The sequence below is a fragment of the Pygocentrus nattereri genome, chromosome 29, assembly GCF_015220715.1.
Source record: "Pygocentrus nattereri isolate fPygNat1 chromosome 29, fPygNat1.pri, whole genome shotgun sequence".
NCBI lineage: Eukaryota > Metazoa > Chordata > Actinopteri > Characiformes > Serrasalmidae > Pygocentrus > Pygocentrus nattereri.
In genome coordinates, this window is record NC_051239.1 from 7,490,231 (window position 1) to 7,504,280 (window position 14,050).

The 14,050-nt window shown below is 39.2% G+C and overlaps 1 protein-coding gene and 1 non-coding gene across 2 annotated transcripts; both read right to left on the reverse strand.

Moving 5' to 3' along the window:
• Positions 1-169: 169 nt before the first annotated feature.
• Positions 170-242, reverse strand: trnaa-agc. Its single transcript has one exon. It is a non-coding gene; the product is annotated as a tRNA-Ala (tRNA).
• Positions 243-299: 57 nt separating this feature from the next.
• hpdb (4-hydroxyphenylpyruvate dioxygenase b) lies at positions 300-11,768 on the reverse strand. Its single transcript, XM_017721675.2, has 14 exons — positions 11,664-11,768; positions 11,524-11,550; positions 11,130-11,192; positions 9,838-9,942; positions 9,681-9,723; positions 8,525-8,607; positions 8,113-8,202; positions 7,683-7,786; positions 7,136-7,213; positions 4,815-4,977; positions 4,230-4,301; positions 3,786-3,908; positions 3,456-3,572; positions 300-1,645 (listed from the first exon to the last, which is right to left on the reverse strand). The coding sequence occupies exons 1-14, from the start codon at positions 11,664-11,666 to the stop codon at positions 1,535-1,537; spliced, it is 1,182 nt and encodes a 393-aa protein (XP_017577164.1). The 5' UTR covers positions 11,667-11,768; the 3' UTR covers positions 300-1,534.
• Between the last annotated feature and the right edge of the window lie 2,282 nt (positions 11,769-14,050).

Sequence of the window (14,050 nt, forward strand, 5' to 3'; positions counted from 1 at the left end):
TGTTTCATATTGCAGTGGCAGACTCACTTGCCCTGTGAAACATGTTTCATGCTTGGCAGACAAATTTTCACACATGAAAATGATCAGAAATGATGTTCACTGCATGTTACCGTGTGCCTACTAAGAGAAAAATGGGTTGCGAGTGCGTTGTGAGTGAAAAAGTGTTTCTTGGAGAATGCGGGCATCGATCCCGCTACCTCTCGCATGCTAAGCGAGCGCTCTACCATTTGAGCTAATTCCCCGTTGGTGAGCATCACAGCGATACAGACGGGTTTTAAACAAGAGACCAGTTTTCGCGATTAACGCTTCTTCTCTTTAATTTCATTAAATTGTAAAGGTTCATTGATCACACAGAACAAGGGTGCTCATATCAATATCACTCCATTTAAACAGAAATTATGAAGTTATTCCTTTTATTGTATGTTAGGCTAACGTTACACCTCGAAATTTGGCATGTTTCCTTGACCTTAAAGGGAAATTCCACCGAATTAAAAAAAATTCAATAAAAGTGGGAACAATTCTGTTGCAATCCCAAAATAAAGCTGTAAACAGACATCCAGAGTGGTCTGATGTGAAGTGGTTTACTGTAGAGACTCCAATTTCTTTACAGTAGTGGTGATGGGAACCATCAACTTTCTTTACTGTCCAAAACCACCAGTGAACACACGTGTCTTCTCGGTGTTTATATGTAACGCCGATGGGAAAACAGTGGAAAGGAATGAAAATAAATGGATTAACAAAACATTTTAGGCCTAAACTTTATCAAAACTATCATAAAATAATGTCTCAGGAGTTGCGCAATGTATTCATAATCATTTCATGTAATGAAATGTAATCATTTGATTCCTATCACCACCACTAGCTTAAGCTTCTCTGGTTTCACACCAAACCACTGTTTCACTTTGAAATTTTGAAAAATTGGTGGAGCGCTCCTTTCAGCCGGATTAAGCACGTAAACTGAAGTTTAGCCCCAAATTTTAAGTTCCACTACTTTTTAAAGTTTTGGACAGTAGCGAAACTTTAATTTGAAGCTTTAACTGCATCTCTTATGTTTCAAACCTCTTAAACGAGAACAGCGATCGTGCTTAAACCGCCTGGCTCGTTAATGAAGGTAATATAAAAAGGTTAAGGAAAGTGTTCAGAAGCAGTTTAGCTACCAAGTTGGGTTGGAAGCTCCCAAATGCAGATGCAGTTTTCTGGTTTTCAGATGGGTCGTACGTGTTTTCAGCAATCCTTATGAAAGCCAAGCTGTATCATAAATACAGAGGTTTTGTAGCTGGAACAAACTTCCCACCCATTAAGCGTTGAGATGCACTGGAAAACGCGGGCCTCGAACTCTCAACTTCTTGCATGATGAACGAGCGCCGGAGCAAACCGTTAAGGCCCTTCGCCGTACAGAGAACACAGCAGAAGCACGGACACAAAGCAGACTGTGGAATAAACTGGGCAACATCTGTAAAACTCAACTGGTTAGATCTGCAAACAATGAAATACTGGCTTGCTTTTCCCTTCTTCTGTCTAAATGCAGTGTGATTCAGATTTCCTCAGTGGTTCCATTAGGAGTCAGGACAGTAAGGTTCCCTCTGGCGTCCTGATCCACCTCAATCGCCTCAAACAAGGACTTGAAATTTCCTGCACCAAATCCCTGCACACACAGAACAGTGACATCATATATCATATCATATCATATAAAACAGAACAACGGAACAAAAATACTTTTAAGCGCACAATCACATCAAATGCAGCCAGCAGTTACACATCCTACTAAATACCATCCATCCATCCATCCATCCATCCATCCATCCATCCATCCATCCATCCATTATCTTCCGCTTCTCCGGGGTTCGGGTCGCGGGGGCAGCATCCTAAGCAATGAAGCCCAGACCTCCCTTTCCCCAGCCACTTCCACCAGCTCTCCAAGGGGGATTCCAAGGCGCTCCCAGGCCACCTGGGCGATAGTCACGCCAGCGTGTCCTGGGTCTTCCCCGGGGTCTCCTCCCAGGTGGACTCGCCTGTGACACCTCCCGAGGGAGGCGTCCAGGAGGCATCCTAACCAGATGCCCGAACCACCTCAGCTGGCTCCTCTCGACGTGGAGAAGCAGTGGCTCTACTCCGAGTCCCTCCCGGATGACTGAACTTCTCACCCTATCTCTAAGGGAGAGTCCAGACACCCTGCGGAGGAAAATCATTTCAGCCACTTGTATTCGCGATCTCATTCTTTCGGTCATTACCCAAAGCTCATGACCATAGGTGAGGGTGGGAACGTAGATCGACCGGTAAATCGAGAGCCTTGCCTTATGGCTCAGCTCTTTCTTTACCACAACAGACGGGTAAAGAGCCCGCATCACTGCTGACCCAGCACCAATCCGCCTGTCAATCTCCCACTCCCTTGTACCATCACTCGTGAACAAGACCCCGAGATACTTGAACTCCTCCACTTGAGGCAAGAGCCTATCCCCTTACTAAATACCTACACACATAAGTGATGGTTACTCATGGGTTCTTTAGTAAAGGCAAAGGTCCTATTTAGAACCACGAGTTCTGTATAAAACCATTTCATGCTTACCTAGTTCTTTGCATGGTGAAATGGTTCCTCAGACTGATGGAGAATAGAATGTTACATGTGGTTCTACATGGCACCAAGAAGAATCCAGCAGAACCCTTTTTGGTGTCATATACACACTTAAAAAGATGCCTCGACCAGGGTTCTTTAGTAAAGGCAATGGTTCTATTTACTCAAAGAATCCTTTGCATGATTAAAGGGTTTTTTGCATCGTGAAATGGTTCTTCAGATTGATGGAATATGGAAGATGGTTCTATATAAAACTTTTTGAAGGGTTCTACATAGCATCAAAAAGATTTCTTTTTTTTGTTACAAACTTGACATCACAATAGTAAAACCCATTTTTGGTGCTCTATAGAACCCTTCTATGGCACATTCTCCATCAATCTGAAGAACCCTTTTATGATGCAAAGGGATCTTTGAGTGTTCATGGTTCTATACAAAAACTTTTTTTTTTTTTACTAAAGAATCTTTGAAGAATCATCTTTAAGTGTGTATATGGCACCAAATGGGGTTCCGCTGTTAGAATGTCATGCTTGTAACAATGGAAGAACCCTTTTGGTGCTATAAAGAACCATATACAACACTTTCTTCACCAATCTGAAGAACTATTTCACCATGCAAAGAACCTTGAAAGAATGAAATGGTTCTATGTAGAACTCATGGCTCTAAGTAGAACCATTACTTTTACTAAAGAACCCTTGAATCAATCTCCTTTAAGCGTGTAGATATTTAATAGGATTTGTAACTGCTGACTGCATTTGTTATGTGCTCTTGTGATCTCAATGGTTAAGAACAAGCTCTCCATTAAATGTCCCCAGACGGACTGAACACACTTAATCTGTGAAGTCTTTAGGGAGAAGCTTAAGGGCTTTGACATGTCAGAACTCACCTGGTGGTTGTGTCTCTGAATAACTTCCAGGAACACGGTGGGCCTGTCCTGGACAGGTTTGGTGAAGATTTGGAGAAGGTAGCCGTTGTCATCATAATCCACCAAAATCTTCAGCTCCTACACAAAACACGATTACACAATTAATTAAGAAAACAATATTCACAGGCTGTATTTGCACACAACTGAATTCCAGGTTCAAGGACTTATCTGCCACATATAAATAATAAAAGGTACACACAGTATAATTCAGACATGGTGGTCACCCAAATGTGCATAAAAGAGCAGAACAAATTAAAAATAAAAGTAATAGATTTTATATCAACCGCCCACCTCCAGGATATTCATGTCCTCAGAGATTTTGACCTTTGAATGCTTCAGTTTCTCCCGGAGCTGCTGGTAGTAGGTTTCAGGTACACTCATGAACTCCATGCCACGCTCCTTCAGATTTCGGATCTACAGAGAAGGGCAAGCGTGAGCACGCATCACAGGATGACATTTTTATAATATTTTATAAAAAATATAAAAAGCATAATCTTAATATCACTTATTTATTATTACGGTCTTTATTATTTATCTATCACATTGATTTTCTCTATATTTCTGGCTGGGTGACCAGGGTCCTTTCTGTGTGGAGTTCTCCCTATTTCAGTATGGGTTTCCTCCCCCAGTCCATAGACATGCAGTGAGGGCAATTGCCCCTAGGTGTGAGTGTGTGTATGAATGTATGTCTATGTGATTCTGATTCCAGTTGAGTGGACATCTGGTGTTACTCACAGCTTCTATAATGTTGCTGGTGTTCATGGCAATGTGCTGGACCCCTGCACTGCCATAGTACTCCACATACTCCTGTGCACACACACACACACACGCAAAGAGGAGATGACTGACAGGAAACTTTGTATGTGTGTGTTTGTGTGGGTGTTGATGTGTGCTTGTATTTGTCTATTAGAGAGAACCTAAACAAGTTCTTTACATTTTGTCAGAGGTCCAAATGTCCAAATACGTTGTGGGACCTCTGAAAGTGAAACTTACTGAGAGAACTAGCATACAAATGCATGCGCCCTCCCACCCGTGTTTTTAAATTCAAATGAACATGTGCGTGTGCATATGTATGTTAAATATCTCCGTGTGTTCACAGAGGTGTATGTGCATACTGATGTATGCACAGCTGAACGTAAAAGTTTTAATTCAGCAAATAAACAGCGTGCATTACAATCTGTAGAGGATATGTCCATTTATTTTCACAAAGTTCAGCAAAATGTCATTTGACCAGGGGCACCCAAATGTTTATATACAACTGTACATGTATATGTACTCATATGGATAGATGTCTGTGTGTGTACGTATGTGTGTCCTTGCCTGGATCTGGGACTTGCGTTTTCCTATGGCTGGCTCATTAATGGGCATCTTCACTGTCTCCTCATAGTTGGCCACCACTATGGAGCGCAAAGCGCTGAATTCAGTCTGCAGCTGCTTATCATCTACAGACCAGAACCTGTGGAACAGCAGGTTCCTCCGGTACCTGTCCACACAGACACATACACACACGTAGTTAAGCCATGGTCCTCGTGTGTTTATTTTTTAATCGTCTAAATAGTTACATCTTTAAGATGTAAACAAAGTCATTCAGAGTGGTTTGGTGTGAAATGCTCTGCTCTAGAGAAACTATCATGTCAGAATTACTCACAGTGGTCGTGATAGGAACCAGATGTCTGAAGAGTTAAATGCCTCTGAAAGCTCCATCATAGACAGTTAACAAACAATAATTTGGTGTTAAGGCTTTGGCCTAAATGTGCTTTTTAAAAATCCAGCCATTGTGGAGATGTACACTCAGAGCAAAAAGGAAACTTTAAAATTTTTATCATGAACATTACATATAAAATCTCAGAAGACGTGTAGGTTCACTGGTGGTTTTGGATGGTCAATAAAATGCCTGTATTTGTGGGGTAGACATTGAGACACCTGGTTCCAATCACCACCACTGCACACAGAATCTGTAATTTTCTCTACAATGAACTACTTCACATAAAACCACTCTGAATAACTTCGTTATGTCAATAATATTTATTAAATTCCCCTTAAAGCCAGATATATAACGGGTAGGGCCAAATATCAGCTTCACCAGTCGTCAAAGTCAGCGGTTATACTGGACTAGGGGCCTTAAGTTTATAGCGTTTATGAGACGGAATCTGCTGTCGCACAGTAATGAGCAAACATGCACAACGTAGTATCCGAAATCGTTTACTACCACCACAAATTCTGTTCCCTATAATAGTGCTCTGTATACTGATCCAGAAGTTCTAATGTAGGATAAAATGATTAAGGAACCATTTCGGACACGGCTCTATTGTCTTCTAGTCTCCATTTCAGTAACCTTGACCTCTACTGGCTACATGTGCATCACTGTGTGCATGAAAAAAAATAAGACAGCAAGTTTTCAGTTTTAATTATCAGCTGTAGCTCCAATATAAGACTGACCATTAAACTATAGTAATATTTTGGTCACTGACATCACATACACCCACATAACTACATAATTTACAAAGCAGTTACCAAATTATTTCTTGTAGTTAATCAATTATAGTTAAGTTATAGCTAACTAAAAATAGTTCATTATCTGAATCTGAATAAGATTTTTAATATCTGCAAGTTTTAAGTGTAATAACTGAACAATAGCCTAGATTAAAATGGTTAACTGAAGTTCTTGTGGCAGCAAGACCCCATACACAAAAGCCCCCCTACTGGCCCATTCCTCTGTACTCAGATAATTGCTGTTGGGATGCCTGTTTAATAGAGTACCTCCATTCACCACCCCTAACTGCCTCCAGATGCAGGCTGATGCTGAGTCATGGCTTCATTTATTCTAGTGCCAAACCGGTGCCTCAATTTACAAAATACAGCGGCAGCCACTACCATTCCACAAAACGCAGCCACCTCCCTATTTCTCTTTCCTTCCTTCTACAAAGCACAAGAACCTTCTACAGCATTTTGTCCTCACCACAGAAACAGCTGGACCCTGGGGTGGAGTGCAAACTGTGTTCTGATTGGTCACGAGTGGATAGGGAGTTTCCCCTCTGAGACCCAGCCTCTGCTGTACCTGTCAGCAGCTTTTGTTTATGAGTTTAACACTAACAACATTTCACACACTGCTTTGGTGCCCTAGTCACCTTCCCACCTGTCTGTAACATGACTGCTACCAGTAACTAGCTCCATTTACTCAGCGGCACGTATTTAAGTACAATTTGGACGCGTTTATACTTCTCTGAATATTCTCAAATGATACAATTTGTACCCAGTTCCACTTTAACCATTCACATTTAGTTTCTAATTCTTTTTATTTGTATTTTTAATGGTCATTTCTGGAATAACACATCTTCTAAGCCGCTGGGTCGTGAGGGGGTGTGCTGGAGCCCATCACAGCAGTCAGCGGGCGGAAGGCAGGATACACCCTTTACAGGTTGCCAGTCCGTCGCAGGGCAGACAGACAGACAGACATTCACTCAAGGAGAATACAGTCTAAAAAATTTGTTTCCGTACTCATTGATGCTGGATGTACTAGAAGAAGCTCCTGTGCAGGTTTTACGACACTTGGTCAAGGTTTTTAACCTAAGTTACTTTGTTTTGTTAGATCACTTAAGAAATAAATTCAATAAAACAACGTGCTACAGCAGCTTTCTCACCATTCCACCACTGGCACCATCTCATCATCGGGCTGGTTTCCCACCACATGGTCGATGAACTCCAGCTTGCCACTCGGCCTTAGAAAAAAAAAAAAAATCACACTTCCAGAAAGCAGTATTGTTGCAAAGATATATAAAGCATATATATGTATAATATAATATATATTGGGGGCAGTCGTGGGCTGGAGGTTAGGGAACTGGCCCTGTGACCGGAAGGTTGCCGGTTCAATCCCTGGAGCTGACAGTCCATGACTGAGGTGTCCTTAAGCAAGATACCTAACCCCCAACTGCTCCCCGGGCGCTGTGGATAGGGCTGCCACCGCTCCGGGCAAGTGTGCTCACTGCCCCCTAGTGTGTGTGTATTCACTAGTGTGTATGTGGTGTTTCACTTCACAGATGGGTTAAATGCGGAGGTGGAATTTCCCGTTTGTGGGATTAAAAAAAAGTATCACTTATAAAGGAGTGGCGTTAATTAGCAAAAGACTGTAGCAAGTGACAATTCTCTGTTAACTTGGTTCATGTTAAGTATTGATCCCTTCTCACTCACAGCTGATCCAAAAGAGGATCACGAAACAGAGGAGTGTGGAACCCAGGTAGAAAAAGTCCAGTATAACCCTCCCTCTCCACCAGCGTGTGGGTAGTGTCCCCATACTGAAAACAGAGAAACCAGATATTTAAATAAGACAAGAAATGCAAAAAGAAATCAGAGCAGAGCAGTGGTGCTGATAAAAACCTAAAAGGACTGATTGTGTTAATATAAGAATACACAAACAGACTGCATTTAAAATCCTAAAGGTCCACATTTTTCATTTACTTTCATAGATACATAACTTGGTCTATTCATAGTACTTACTATAACAATAAGCTTTACGATTAATAGCTGAATAACAAGCGGAGTTCTCAAGTATTTATGGACTTCTTTTCAAAAACATGCATACATTGAAATATTCTAATATCCATGAAGACATGATACTTACTGTCTGCAGCACTGCCAGTTTCACCTTGCCAAACTTATCTTCCAGGACATGAGGTTCCTTGACGATGACAGCACCTTGTTCCCGGGCTTTCTGCATAATCACAACCATAAAAACACCAGCATGCTATAAATTCTGGCTTGCTTCTGTGGTAGGGGTTACATTTCTGTGCAATTTCTAATGTCACATTTTGTCCAGTGATTCCTAAGATGTGTCCATCAACACAAATCAGAATTTCAACCAACAAGAGCAGAGAGACATCAGTCTGAACACAGGTGAGATGTAGAGCATGTTACACTGTGTAAATACTCAAATGTAAATGTATAAAGACAATAAACATGAATTAAACAGAACTGAAAGTCAGTTCTAAAGTAAGGTGAAGCAGAAAGACATGCACACAACCTGAAATGCTTACCTGCACGAGGAAATCACAGTCCTGTACAGTGAAGGCAACATCTTTGACACCATCTCCATGTTTCACCAGGTGTTCCCCCATCTCTGATCAGAAATTTTTATAAGAAAACCTTCAATGACCTATTCATACATTCTTGTGTAGAGGTGTTGCTAGGTTGGACTAGCAATGTCAAAAATCTCTGTAGCACAAATGGTATAGAGTTGCTATAAATGGTACACAATGGTGAATTTCCAGGTTAAAACGCTATGCTATTAAGGTGAATATAGGGGCCCTAGAATGTGGTTTTACAAATACATTTAAAGGACCCATATCCCCCATTTTTCTTGTATTTTATTTCACTTATAACGTGTGGTTATATTAATCAAAAAGAGTCATAATTCATTGTTGCATGAACATTTCCAACCTCTTTATCCCACCGAATATTGTTTTGGTTGCTGAGACTTTAAGCTTATTATAAATAAATGATCTCGGTTCTGTATTGTGCTCCACTCAAAAAGCAGTCAAGGCAGAAACACTTCTTATAACTTCAAGGAGAATAGGTGGAGCTTAAATACTATAACGTAAAATTTACGTAAATAAGGTGGTTTTCGTGATATCACAAAAACAGTCCATTCAAAACAGGCTGTTCTTGCAGCTTAGTTTTGGACTGGGGAGTGACGTTAACAATAGCATACCAAACTCTCTTATTCCTAAAAAGTGAGCTAAATTCAGTTTTCCCCGATATGGTCCTTTAATGTCCAAAAACGACAATGAATTCAAAGATGTTCTTACATAATGTCTTTATCAAACTTTATCAAACAGTGATTTTGTTCTATTCTTACATACAAAAGATTATGCATGGGGCAGCAGGGTGTGGAGCTCCTACAGCAGGATGTAGCTTTGGCCCTCAAGTATTCAGAAATGGCCCTGGGTGGATATTTATAAAATATTGCTGTATCTATGCACTGTTAGCAAACTTAGCTAATGTCAGCTTGACTATACTACAAGAAACCTACACACACTTATTTAAATGTGAGACCGATCATAGCCATACAAAATACGTATCATTTACACTAACAATGCTCTTTAAATACAGGTATCTTTGTAATTTTTCTGTAAAGCTTGTCCAACATAGCAATACCTACCTTTGTGGGTGGAAGTACAAACTTGTACTTACCTTTGTTGCCAGGATTCAGGGCAGAGGAGAAGACATAAATAATCTACAGTGGAAAAGAGAACAGATTCATTCTGAAACAATCTTTCCAGACACAACTAACAAAAAAGAACAGCAACACAGAAATGGGTGTACCAGGCTTGAGGGAAAGCATCCTCACCTTTCCCTGCTTGACCACATGGGACACCACATCACGGCTGCCCGTCTCCAGTCCGCGGTACGCCAGCGGCTCAAAACCCAGTTTATTACAGTAATAAGAAGCTGCCTGAAGCACAAAACACAAAATGTGTGGAATCAATGTTTTCAATAATATATAACACACTTTGTTGCTCATACATGCATAAAATGATTCTAACAGGCAAGAACTCAGGTTTCAAATAAATGTAAAAATGAACTAATGCTAGACTGTGTGCAGAATGAAGAACAGATCTGTAGATGATTCTCAAATGACTGAGAAAGCTGTACAACATTAAGAGTGAATGTCCAGTGACACATATTTCAAATGTGGTCAAATCTCAAGGCAGTCTCAAAAAATGACTAAACAGATCATTACAATATTATTTGCCATTAAAAAAAAACTTTTTACTGATCCCAAAAAATGTGAAGTACTGAATAAAATTAGTAGAAAAAAACTCCTTATGTACAGTTCATAACATTTAAATCTTCACTGTATCCGTTACTATTAAATCAAACAGCAGAAATGATTAATTTTGTCATCTTATGCCAAATTTTTGATAGTCTGCACGCTTAAAAAAAAAAGGTCCTTTGAGGGTTCTTTAGTAAAGACAATGTTTCTCAATAGAACCCTGAACACCCAAAGGACCACTTGCATACTTAAAGGGCTCTCTGCATGGCGAAATGGTTTGTCAGGTTGATTTGTCTATTGTTACAAGATTGACATCTTAAGAACAGCAGAACTGTTTTTGGTGCTATGCTGAACTATTTTCAAAAAGATTCTACATAGAACCATATACAATATATGCTCCGTCAATCCAAACCTTTTCTCAAAGAACCCTTTAAGTATGCAGATGGTTCTTTGTGTTTTCATAGTTCTATATGGACCCACTACCCTCAGTAAAAAAAGGTTGGAGAACCACCTCTTTGCTTGCAACTCCATGCTGTTAGCTGATATATTAGAGGTTTTCACCACCATACAACCCAAATGACCAATGCACTTGTACAGACATTTCTCAAAACAGCAGACAGCAAGATTAAGGAGATAGCACCCCCATGTGGTCAACAGAAGAGAGAGCAAGAGAAAAGCTCCAATATGGATCAAATTAGTGAGAGGATGGTGTCCTGTGGCTGCATCTTGGTTTTCTCCACCCCTCGAGAGAGCCAATAGCATCCTTCTTTACAGAAACTCCTCTAAGGTTCAATGAGTTTAAGGCATGAATGATAGATGTGGACAAAATGGCTAAAAAATAGAACCTTACACGAAAATAAGCCCACCTGTTTGGCATTCCCCACCCAGAACGTGATGTGGTCAAAGCAGATGAACCTGCCCTGCTCGTGCTGAAGGGAGAAAGTGAAGTAAATAGGTAAAATAATGGAAGCAGAGATGTAAATAAACATAAGTAAAAAAGCAAGCATCTTAAAATAATAATCTAATAATACTTTATAATAAAATATATTTATTTAAAAATAATTCAATAATTTAAAAATAATTAAATTAAACTCATTTATACTTATTATATATTATTTATTTTATATTGTTACAACTATTGACACACAAAATTGAGCTTCACGGCTGTCATTAAAACAAGCAGAGGAGTACTTGAATAATAGACCTATTATTACAAATCTAAGCCATTTTACTGAGAGAAGCAGTTTCTGAGGCACATACCTTTTCACCTTTGTCTGTGTAAGTTGTCTAAAAGAGGGAGAGAAAATGTGATTAGTTGCTGATTGCAGATTTGAAACAAATGACTCATCTGAAAATGAAGAATATACTGAACTCAAAGCTGAATAAACAAGCTTTCTTACCATGTCGATGTCTTGCGGCTGCTTTTTGAGGCAGAATGTTGGTCTGATCCAGAATTTAAAGAGCAGGAACAGCTAGGGGGTGTCTCCCCACCCACCGGATGCATGCAATGGGTTACTGGTGGTGTTATGTAATGTGTCTTAATGAACACAGCTGAAAGTCATGGCTGAAGACTCGTAAAACCATCCAAAGGCAATATATTAATGTATCTTTACTGAAATGTGTTCCTTTTAGTTTTAATTGACACAAGGCCTAACGGATCACAGGATATTTACAGAAACTGCAGAATACACATTGCCGAAAGTCAAGACACCGGAATGTAACACAGTTTGACAAAATGAGACTTGTTAAAAGAAATATTCCAGCATTTTTAAAACCCTATCTGCTGAATCTGAAGCTTAGGGAAAAAAGCAAAACACCCATATAGCCCTGCATTGAATATACAGTACTAGGCAAAAGTCAGAGACCACCCTTTATTTTTAATTTTTGGTCAAAATGATAAATAACTTGCATAAAGGAGGGGAAAAAACACAGGTAAATAGGCTTCCAAAACTGGAGTTCAAAAAATTCCTAAGGAAATCAGTGCTCCTAACAATCATGCAAGACTAAAAGCTCCACTTTTGCTTCATATCCGAGAAAACCCACAGTCCATTCTTCCACTGTGAGAAGACACTATGAGTCTGAAAGGATGTGTAGCTGTCAAGAAGCCCCTTATTGAGAAAATAAGAGCCAAAAACAGAAATCAATCAAAGAAGCTGCTGGTGTACTCAGAACAAAGGACTGACCAGCCCAGAGTCCAGACCAACACTGTTGAATGTGTTTGAGATCGTGAGAAACAGAAAATGCAACCAACCTCTAGGACTAAACTTTGGAGGTGTAAAAGTTAAAACTGAAAACAAAGTCTCCCAAAAAGAATGGAAGCTGTAATGAAAGTAATAAAAGTAATCATAAGTAAAAATATTTGTATTTCCTGATATATATATATATATATATATATATATATATATATATATATATATATATATATATATATATATATATATATATATATATATACGCTTTTCTGACAATTAAAATCTTGTACATAAAGATCATTTTGACCAGAAATTCAGTAAATGGACGGTGGCCGCTGAGTTTTGGTATATTCAATTATATTGAATAAGGCAGCTTTTTAATTTTATTTTCCTAGGTCTAAAACAGCTACTACTTCTGAACATGTCAACTAATGTGAGAACACTGACTGACTTTAAAATTAGGGCATTTTTTACAGCTCTGTAAAGCAGTTTGTGCATCTGGAGTGCACAGGAGGAGGAGTACCGATTCCCATCTCTTACTGGCTAGCAGGCCTAATTTTTACCTATACTGTCCTGCACTGCATTGTATGTGAGCTGGAGACCTAAAGCTTATTTATATTTTATTATAGACAATTTTGATTTTCTATTTGGCATTATGCAGTGAATCTAATGTTCCCAACCTTTTAGACATATTGAATATTAAGTGACCAATTCAGAATCAATTGACCAATTCAGAATACGTTCACTAACCACTTAATTTCCAATACACACATTTGTCTATTTTGAATCTTGTTATTTAACATTTACCAGGAAAATGTTGCACAGTTTATTTGTAAGAAGAAACCTGGAGTCCTTTATGGTGGTTTATGGGTTGCTAGAAAATGCAAAGTCATTCTGAAACCCACAATCCAAATCCCTCCCAATCAAACCACTCGCCACTACAATATGCAACATTTGCAACATTCAGGCAACATATACACTAGTAAACACTCTTACTCTTTCGCCGGCATTCTGTTCTGTCTTTTACTCTCTGTCTCTCTCTCTGTACTTTAACTCCCAGATGAGTTTTCTCACAGAACGTCCACATGAATCTTGGGACTTCATTATGAGTGGTTAACTAATGTGTTCTTACTCTGGTGTGCTGTAACTGTAGAGAATGGATTTGCGTCTGCATTAGTGAACTGAGCATCCCTCTGGATCATGGCAGACAGTTCATGCCTGCTACAGAGAAAAAACATACGCTGGGTCTTTATGAGAAGATAAGGAAAAGGGCTATGCTTCTATGTTTGAATATAGACATTAAAAAATCCATTAATGTCAACATTAATATTAAATGTATTCTAAAATGTTTTAGACATATAAATGATGTATCTTGACACATATTACTTGAGTGTAATGTAATTTGGAAAGACTACATACTTGAAATATATCTAACACACCATGAAACGTATATAAAGATATACTGATAGTCACCCAAGTATATACACTGTCCAATTTGTACAATATCCGATTTACATTTTATCCTACTTTTACAAATGATGCTGTTACGAATAAACACACGCAGGGTCATTAATGCATAGCTCATTGTCTTTCCC